The sequence below is a fragment of the Anopheles merus genome, chromosome 3R, assembly GCF_017562075.2.
Source record: "Anopheles merus strain MAF chromosome 3R, AmerM5.1, whole genome shotgun sequence".
Lineage (NCBI taxonomy): Eukaryota > Metazoa > Arthropoda > Insecta > Diptera > Culicidae > Anopheles > Anopheles merus.
This window is the reverse complement of record NC_054084.1, coordinates 29,809,494-29,819,853: the sequence shown is the minus strand read 5'-3', so window position 1 is coordinate 29,819,853 and position 10,360 is coordinate 29,809,494. Positions and strand designations below refer to the sequence as shown.

Genomic DNA, 10,360 nt, shown 5'->3' with positions numbered 1-10,360 from the left:
CACACACACACACACACACACACACACACACACACACACACACACAGACACACACACACATAGATATGATGATAACATTTGAATGAAAGGATCGGAAAATATAACACCATCGAGAGGATAACACCCAACCGCTGAATATGTTTTGCTATCTACCGGCACCATTCTTTCATGCTGCACCAGCATCTACGCCGTACGTCACGAGCCAAGTGTATTAGTGGAAACGCATAAAACTCATGTTTACATCTTTGTTTTCACACCATATTGGCGGTGTCGATTGGTACGCACGGTGGAAAAGGAAGGTGAAACGTTTGCCAACGGGACCTACCGATGCTTTCGTTTCGTTTCGAGATCAATAAAAGCTTGTACACGTTGATGTATGTAGATAACAGCAAAGATAGTCGATTAGTGTACTCCACTCCTACACCTAAAAGTGTTCCATCGGTATGGCTTAGTAGACCTTTCATTAAAAACAGCGCCTAAAAGTATGTTTTCCGCACAGCAATCGACGAATTCTACGCATCAAAGCAAGTTTACGATGAATAGTGAACATACTTCCCTTTTCGGGTTTCTTTTTCACTTGATATCACTAGCTGGCAAGTCTACATTTTTATCAACTCCTGGAGAAAGCATTAAACATTCACTAAATCTTATCTTTGAAAATGAAAATCAACACTTTGTCGTACCGCCGTAAACATCTCCAAATTGAATTACTTTATAGTTCGCCATAAATCTGTGCATTCGAAATGGCACATAACTTTGGGCAACAAAATGTGTACTCACTGGGGACGCTGTTGTGAAGACAGCATATCTCCCTTGCGCCCCCATCTAAAAGGGAAAAATGTTAATCTTCTAAATCGAAACCACATCCCGCCTAATGGCCACAATGGTGCGACTGCTAACGAGAAAACACATGTACGGTTGGCGTTGATTTTGATGCTCCCGATACAAAACAAACCCTTAAATAGATGACTTTTTTTTGTGTGTGTATTTTTCCCTTTTTCATTCCCTCGACGCTACTGTCCTGTGGACAATGAGAATGAGATGGAAATTTCTGCACATTCTGAAGCCCCAAACACCCATAGTAACGCCCATTTATTTGTATGGTATTTTCAATACGCCGTTCCGTTTGGAAACCACCACCCAACATTGCACCTCGCGTGGTAAGCCTATAAATTATTTGTGTCGAAAATGGCGAAAGGCTAAAAAGTCCCAACCAACCGGTTGAAGAGGGTTTGACATTGAAATGGAAGAATGATGCATAGCAAGCAGAAAGAACCGAACAACAACAACAACAACAACAACAACCAAAATTCCCCACCTGGTGTTAAATACAAAAGGTTGTCAACATGCGTTCGCTACGTGAGGCAGTATTGTGGGGTGCCCCATTCAGGAAAGGTTGTTTTTTATGCCGGTCCTTTTAAAACCGCGTTCTACGGAAACCTTAACACCGCCACAACAATGCGACCGCATGCAGTGACGTCGTTTCATTACGCACATGTGCCCGGGACGCAGTTTTGATTAATGAAAATGGAAGCTGCCCGCACCGAACATTGGCGTTCCAAAATGGGAGTTAATTCGTTTGGTTTGCTGTGTTCAAAGGAAAACGAGCTTTCATTCAGGTCAACATTGAGTGTATATTATGTAAATATGCTGATTTAAGTACACGTAAACAGGATGCTCCGGGATTGTTGTACAGCATCAGTTCAATAATCTATAAAATGTTCATTCGAAAACCACTCGTAATCGTATCCAAACAATTAGAGAAGCACTTTTGCTATGCACATTGCATAACTTTAGGCGCGAGATAGAAAGCAACCTGCTAATAAGGCACTAATTACTCAAAATAAGCTCATCCTGTGTGACATTCAACTGACTACTATTGATAGCTCGTTCGCCAGCGCGATGCATCCTCCTGGAGCGGAAATACAGCTACATTCACTGGAAAATCCTCCACTCCAAACGACAAATCCTCCACTCCACAGTCGAATGTGATACATGATACGTGCTAACGGCAAAACTTCTCTTCACATTCCAGCAAAAAAGTACCTTCCCTCCCTCTCCCGACACACACGCACACACACACCCAAAGGCAATACGAACAAAGAACATCCGCCATTTAGCCGATTCCAATTCCCGCTGCAGAAGCCCGCCAGCTCGCAATGCTTGGAAATAAATGGACCAAACGAGAAAAGGGCCGAACGGGCAAAGCTGCACAGCCGATCGGGGAACGGCCATGCAACGGACGGGTGACCGAAACTTTTCCCATTATCAGGCGGATATCGGGGAGGATCCGTCTCCGTGCGATATTATCCAACTTTCCGAGCTTTGGGTGTATCGATTTGGCCAATGGTTCGAATTGCCAGAAAGAAAACTACCCATTGCCATTGAAAACTGTTTCCAAAATACCAGCATACCAGTAGCGCAGCAAAAGCCACACACACACACACACACACACACTGCACTCGAACACCCTCGTAATGCGTCATCATGAAACCACCGACGGTACGGCAAAGTGCCATTTTTCCTTTCCCGCTATACGTTTCCATCCCTATCGCGAAAAAGGCTATATATTACAGCGTTTAATGAGTTTCTAATAATATAATTGACTTTTATTTTGCCATTTTGCTACGCGCTGTCGATTGTAAAAAGCACTGTACGTTCGGCTCTCTTCCTTTTGCGGTGGTTTGAAAATCTTCGTTTGTTTGAGATTTTTCCGTCCATTCAATGGCAAATGGACGGCGAATGTTTCGTTTTACCCACGCTTTGTGCGCTATAAATTAAGACGCTGCACTCTTGGAGAGGAAGCTTTAAATCTGTGCTTGTGCATGATGGGTAGCTGGAAATAGCAGTGGAAAAGTATTTCAACTGCACGGTTGTGTACTGCAACGACCATCCGGAGAATTGCATCCTTCTCTTTTTTATCCTAAAAGAATCTTTTCAAGTTGCGTTTTTTGCCATAAACGAGCGAAAAATACTTAAATGAAAAATTACACCCAGTAACGCTGATAAAAGGATACTTTCAAGAGCTTTTGCTTGTAGCATTCAACAAGATTTTGTGAAATAAAAACACCCTCCCTCTCTTCAAATCTGGACACAACACTTCCGCAACTTCCGCCATTCTGCGTGCAAGGTAAGACTCTGAACACACCTAAAAGAGGGCCCACATAATGCCATAAAACCACCAACGTGTCCATTTTTGCTGTTTTAGGTGCTTTCGCAGAGCAGTCCGGAGGGATTAACAGGTTCATCCTTTTCACTTTTCACCGTTTAATGGCAACAATCGTAGCAAAAACAACGGGCCATTTCGGAAAGGATTTCGGAAAGGAGGGCCATTTCTAGCCTCGAGCCATAAACATTGCTAATACTTTTGAAGAACCTCCAACGGTTGCGTGTATTCGTGTACAGGACTTTCCGCTTTGCTTTCACATGCGCCTGCTTGCACACTAAAAGGAAACCAAATAAATATAACGCTTCAGCGTTGTCTAGCGCTCCAAAGCTTTAAGCAAAAAAAAAACAAAACTCATTTATGAATCACATGGAGATAATACATCAAAATAGGAGCAAAACTTGTACAGCATGTGGCCCGCCCGTTCGCCTGCGTGCAGCCACCAACGAGCAAGAAGTAATGACACCGATGAAGAAACGCATTTGTTCCTTCTCTTGTGCTACTCTCTTTTCTTACTTCTTTTGAGATTGGCCCCAAAGGAACATTCCTTTTAATAGAACCATCCATTTCAGCGTGTGCCACGAGAAAGTGCAGCTGAATCCGGCACTGGCAAAAGTTCCCGTTCATCGCGCTCCCCGGCCGCTGCTGCAAAAATGCATCCTTTGTACTTCAGTACCTCTTGTGTGTCATCCGTTAGACTGCGGGGAGGGTTTTTTGGGTAGCTTCGTTTTTGTGCTCCGCCTTTCGTCTTACTTTTACAATTCTTCATCATTTCATTGCCCTTTTCCCCGTGCCCTGCTCGTGCACCTCGAGCACAAATATATTATTGCAGTAGAACAAATTTATGGAAAAACTTTCCCACCGTGACACTGCACGTATGTTTTGTACAGACGTTATGGGTTTTTCTTTTTGCTGCTGCTGTGGACGCTTTCCCCCCATACTACACCCAATTTGTGGCAGACGAATGCGACGCGCTGCTCAGCGCAGTCTGGGATGGGGATGGTCCCCCCCCCCCCATCACCCAGCGGTGATGCTCCTGTACGCTCCGTGTGTGTTGCCTTTTTGCTTTCATGCTGCGTTGCATCCTCTCTAACTTTCTAACCCAAGCCAGTTCAAGCTGATGCACTCACTGGGATCGCAAAGCCACCTGTTTCCGCGTTATACAATGGCTCCACCGTTTTGGTTCATTCGGTTCGCTTTGAACGGGCATGCTTAGAGATGATGGAAATTGTTTTTTTTTTTTGACTCACTAAAATATATGTCAGAAATTTGTGACATGAAAAGCGGATCGATAAGTTCCACAAGGGTCAAATGTGAATGAAAAAGTGAAGAGGAGAATGAAAGGAAGATCAACAAGCTCAAATGGAATTTGAAGGCGTTATGAAGAAAGTAAAAGAAAATATATTGGTTATAATTATTCGTAATGAAATGTAACTAAATACTACCAAACTCCTTTTTTAAAAAAACACTACTTGTCAACATTTGACACGAGCGCCATCTGCCGCAAAACAAAGAAAGCAATTTACCATTACGTACAGTTTGTTCATGCGTTTTCGAGGCTCTTGATTTGGAGGAAAATTGAACTTAAATCGTAATATTTGTAACATTTGCTGTCAGCGTAACCTAGAAAAAGACTGTGCCCAATATTCTTTTCTATTTACCCTACATCTCGTTGCAGTTTTTCGCTTTTCTTGCATGACATAAAAGAAAGATACGTACATAAGGGAGAGAGTAAAACACACAAGACAACAAAAAAACACCAACACCACCTACTTTACGCTTCGGTTAAAGAAGCGCAAAATAGTACCCATCATCCATGGAACAGTTTCACCCATCCATCGCCCGCGAACCCCGTGAAATAGTTGCCACCGACACACACACAACAAAGCAAGCAAAAAACGGGCGATGGAAACGGAAACGAGCGACTCAAGAAAGTCAGTCTCCAGCGCGAGTGCGAGTATTTGAGTGGAAAACTGGCTAAAAACTTACTTATGAAAGTACGCGAAAGTGCGCTAAAAGTGCGCAAGGGAAAATGGCGCTCGTTTCTCGAACGAAATGCCAATTTATCTTAGTTTCCACCACTACCACCACCACCAGACCAAGCGAAGAACGTAGGAAGAGCGGAACAAAACTATCGACAGCTCTAGCGGCTGGGAAGTGGCCACTGAAACCGTTTTTTTCCCGGAAACAGAGGAAATTTCTGTGTTAACTTCTGCTGCAAAGTTTGCTGAAATACGCCTGGCCTGGTATGCAATTCCGTAGCATCTTTTGCTGCCCGTGCCCGTCTCGTCCTGTCTTGTACTTAGCGGCACGAATTTGCCGTCTCTAGCGAAATAGGCGAATTCCAGCAAATGTATTCCTATTCAAATGTGTGCGTGCTTTTTTTTAATGTTGCATTTACCTTTCCCGCTCATGATCTATCGTCACAATCTGCCCTCACAGCGGTCTTTCTGCCACTCGAGACACGTTCGCCGGGTGGGCGCCGTATTGCTAGTAAACATAATTTTATTAGCATTATAGCTAAACGAAATTGTATTTACCTGGATAAATACACCGTCAACCGTGCCGGCCATGCCACACAACGGCACGACGGTCCAATTTGCCTGTTACGATTCCAATGTTTTGTTGTACTTTTTTCTGTGTGTGTTTGGGATCCTCCATTTGGTCTTCGACAGCCCTGGTGCTTCCGTTTCATAACATTCGCAAATCCATCACACAAACACACAAAAACCACAATACGCAGGGGGGAGGGCGTTTCGGGAGACTCCGGAATATTCATGACTTTGGTGGCGCGTGACGTTCCCGACCAGAATTCGTCATTGCACCAGGTCGCACCGGTCGGTTGGTAAATCATCTTTTTACAACCTGCCCGTGAATCCATCCGTTCAATGAGGACACAACAGTACAAAACCTCCACCACCACTCCTGCATCCGCATGTAAGCCAATCAAAACATCAAACCGCCCGTCCGTAACTGGATCAAACCACACTGGCTGGAATATAAAACGTCCACCTTTACGACCACCTCGCACCCAGGGATCGGCAAATCTGATTCCTGCCTGCATTTCGCGTGTCCCAGTATCCGTTTACGTTAGAGGTTTCGTCAAATCGTGAAGGTTTTTCAAAACTGCCGTGCACCGCTCCGTTTACAGTCGTGAAAGTGGACGAAAATAGTCCCTCGCCCTCCCCACGAACGATATCTATCCTTTGCCGTACACGTCCGGGTGATTGACTAAACTGCGAGTGTACTCGATGTAGGGCGCCGAAGGTACGGTGCTCGCTTTGAAAATTACTTCCCCAACGGTCGTAAAGAGGGAACGGAAAGGATTATTATTTATCGATACACAAGACACAACTGACTGTGTGCTTGCGGGCCGAGTATCCTTGCAATACTCGGCACCCGTCGTTTCGTGACTTACCTGTCACGGATCGGGTGAGAGGGAGTAAAACCACGCTGCCATGCCATGCCACTGCTGGGTCATGTTTTCGCGTTGTCGTATAATTTTTCGATTTCAAAGCAATTGGTGAAATTGTTATTCGATTTGCTTTGATCGAACTAATGGTCAAAACGGTAATGAAAGTTCGTTGAGTCGGATTTGTTGCCGCACGTTTACCTCAACGGTTCAACGGTTTTAGATGCTCAAGGTTAAGAACGCAAATCGGTAAATTAACGATCTGTTTGATCGTTCGTTGATGCAACTGTAATTTTAACATGTTTACTGCTATTTTTTTTTCTCTTTTGGACACAAAATCCTGTACACGGTTATGTTTGTGTGTGTGTGTTTTTTTTTTTTTTGCAAGGATTATACAGTGTTTATCTTGGTGTACCGCTGCATATTTGCGCATTTACTCTTTACCCAATGAAACATCACTTTGAGAACACACAATGCAATTAAGATTTATATATACAATGTGTTATTCATGTAAGTCAACCAATCCGAATGCAGTGGGTAGCGCTAATGCATCTTATTTTATTTCTATTCATGAGATATCATTCGCCAATGTAAGAATTTGAGCACTTTGTGCACTAGAACATGTTAAATATGTTAAACAAAAAGATCAACACCGTTTAATTGATATTGGAAAACGTTTGTATTTCACTCAGAGAATATTTCCCTAAATAAATTGTGATATTAACATTTAGTACTACTACATACATGCTTTTATACGCTATCGAGATATATTTTGGATTTTTTCAACGTATACAAAAAAGAATTTAAAAAACAATGTGTTAAATTTAAAAGCACAACGAGCAGGTCGTGAGTACAGTCTGCTCCCAAGTTACGCGGTTAGTGCGTTCCCGAAGAATCCGCATAACTTGATATTCGATGTCCTAGAGCGTATGTCGAATTTCGCGGTTTTCGGCCAAATTACAATTGATAACTTGGTAATTTTTATTTAATTTAGTACTATTACACACTTTATCACTCATTTGATATGATTCGTGCCGAACATTCTGATAATTTTGGTTTTTAGGTCAATGAAATTTATAAACAAAAATACAATTAATACCGCATTGGACAGTTCTTGAAGTAAATTATATTGATTTGACGTCTGACCTGTCAAATTTAGAAAGCCGCGTATCTCCGAATCTGCGTAAGTCGAGAACCGCGTAACTCGGGAACAGACTGTACTTTATTTTGCCGACCACTACATTGCTATGAGTGCGATGTTACTTTGATAACAAAGAAGTCATTTTCAACGCTTTTTAAGCCAATATGATATCACCAAAACCATTGCATTATTTATGTTCTATAATACTCTAAACTTATGTTCTAAAACGTTCTAAAGTGAGAAGAACTTATCAAAATATTATTGAACAAACTATTTGCAAACAGGTTACAATCAAATTAACAAGGAACGGCTAAAGGTTTCCATCAAATTGACTAAGGAACGGACAAGGAACGACTCGGTGCGTTGGTGTAAGAACAGTGACTGGAAAATCTTCTTTTTTCTTTGACACAACACTCGTTGTCGGTCAAGGCCTGTCTGTACACCATTAGTGGGCTTGACTTTCATTGACTAACTGATTACGCTTAGCAGGATAGCCAGTCGATTCGGGGCTTGAACCCATGACGAGCATGTTGTTAAGTCGTAGGAGTTGACGACTGTATCACCAGATCGACCCAGCATGAGTAGGAAATGCATGATGTAAATACATAATTATTTTCATTTTAAATTTCCCTTCTTGCTAGAGTGATCCGCAGTATTCACCTTCACTCTCACACTGTCAAGCTAAAAAACATTCCATTCAAACGGAAGCCAGTTTGGTGAAAAAAACACCGTACTCAAAAGCTTGTACTCATTAACAATATAGTAGGAAAATTCCAATCCTAGAGAAATTTAGAATAATTTAATGTGGTGCCATGCAGCGCCCATGCTAATTTGTACTTTTCATTTTCATTTCTCCTATTCCGCACCATAGTTTTACAACTCTGCTTTACAGAATTGCGTGCGCTTGTAATGTGCCTGCAAGGTATGCAATTTGCCACACCTACATACACCCAACCTGAAAACCCCCACTGCGCAGTCGTAAACGAAGCCAATGCGTCAACACTAAACCGGTTTGGCAGAGCGAAACATCCCCACGCCGTTAAAAATAATTCCCCGCTCAGCTGTGCCGTCGTTCAACAGCTCAGTTCTCAGACACTCGCCGTCAAACGCGCTCACGTCCGTCCGATCCGATGAAAGTCCTCTTCGTTTGCATCGGTAAGCAAAACTCACCCTGTGCAACAGTAAACGATCGTACCCACTAATCGGAATCCTCCCTCTGTTTGTGCTCCCCTACCCCCCTCCGGTCAGGCAACTCGTGCCGTTCGCCGATGGCCGAAAGTGTGCTGAAAAGTATGGCGTCCGAGCACGGGCTCACCGACTGGTACGTGGACAGTGCGGCACTGCGCGAGTGGAACGTGGGCCGCGGGCCGGAAGAGCGGGCGCTGGCCGTGCTGGCCGAGCACGGGCTCACCTCCGACCATGTCGGCCGGCTGATCGGGGCGGACGATTTCCGTCAGTTCGATTACGTCTTCGGCATGGACGAGTCGAACGTGGCCGACCTGCTGCACCGGGCGCCGGTTGACGGGCGGGCGAAAATAGAGCTGCTCGGGAACTACCGGGGCAAAGAGCTGGACCGCATTATCATCGATCCGTACTTTGTGAGTGGAAAGCGTCCGTCCACCGGGCACGGTTGCTACTGTCACACACGTTTAGCTCACACGCTTTGTTCATCTTTCCCCTCCCAGGAACACGGCATACATGGGTTCCGGCGGTGCTTCGACCAGATCATGATTTGCTGCGCCAATTTCATCAAAACCCACGGACGTACGGGGCAGTGATTGAAGGACAGTTTTGTGGAAAAAAGGCAGGGTGTAAATATAATTCAGCTTATTAAATATCCAAAAGCACTTCAGTAGAAAACCCACATTTCCGCAGATATTTAATTATTTACGTTCGAAATATTCACGATATGCAAGTAGCTTCCGAAATGGGCATTATCGCCTGCACACTTTCACGTTGAAAACCTTTCCATTCGAACTGAAACCAATTCTGAGTAAAATATATTAAAATTGCTGAAACCATGCACCAAAGCTTGTACTTAATGACACAATGAAAGGAAAAACCTAACCCTAAAATTAAGCTCCACTTAATATGGAGCCAACCGAACGCACAACTGCAGCGCAAAGCGCCCGCAACCAGGAGCGGTGGTAGTATTTCTTAGTTATTTCATTAGTCAATCAGGCGCTTTGGCAATAAATGCACTGCTTAGCAAGCAATTTGCATTGCCCCGAAACGTTCGATCCGGGGGCCTGTGGCGTACAACGAACCTGCCCGGTTGTGCAGGTGTTTAGTGTACATTCTACCCAATATTGAATTATTTACCCGTTTATAGCCCGGGTTTGCCTGTACCATTTCCACCCGGGCTGCACATATAAATTGCTTCCATTTAAAATCAATTTGCACACCAAACCACCGAGCCACTGTTCCGCTTTCCACGGTAGCATTCAAATCGAATCGTACACATTTGCCCATAACATTTAGGCATGTGCGCCGTGCAAAACGAACTTACCCATACCAATGGCAGGACAGGAAGGCAGGCATCTATAACCAAACACTAAACTCTGGGCCTTTTTCCAGCAATGGAACCTGTGCAAAACAAATTCCCTTGCAGCTCTGTACACCATGCTGCAACAACAAAAAA

General features: G+C 43.8%; 1 protein-coding gene across 1 annotated transcript; it reads left to right on the top strand.

Moving 5' to 3' along the window:
- Positions 1-8,796: 8,796 nt before the first annotated feature.
- On the top strand, positions 8,797-9,583 carry LOC121596695 (low molecular weight phosphotyrosine protein phosphatase 1). Its single transcript, XM_041921859.1, has 3 exons — positions 8,797-8,874; positions 8,968-9,317; positions 9,405-9,583. Exons 1-3 carry the CDS (start codon positions 8,850-8,852, stop codon positions 9,495-9,497), a joined length of 468 nt encoding a protein of 155 aa, XP_041777793.1. The 5' UTR covers positions 8,797-8,849; the 3' UTR covers positions 9,498-9,583.
- Positions 9,584-10,360: the final 777 nt, after the last annotated feature.

Bases quoted from the DNA above. Each gene is read 5' to 3' on its own strand.
- LOC121596695 (XM_041921859.1), top strand. From the start codon at position 8,850: ATGAAAGTCCTCTTCGTTTGCATCG. The intron at 8,875-8,967 runs GTAAGCAAAACT...CCCTCCGGTCAG, and splicing joins AGTCCTCTTCGTTTGCATCG to GCAACTCGTGCCGTTCGCCG. The intron at 9,318-9,404 runs GTGAGTGGAAAG...TTCCCCTCCCAG, and splicing joins TTATCATCGATCCGTACTTT to GAACACGGCATACATGGGTT.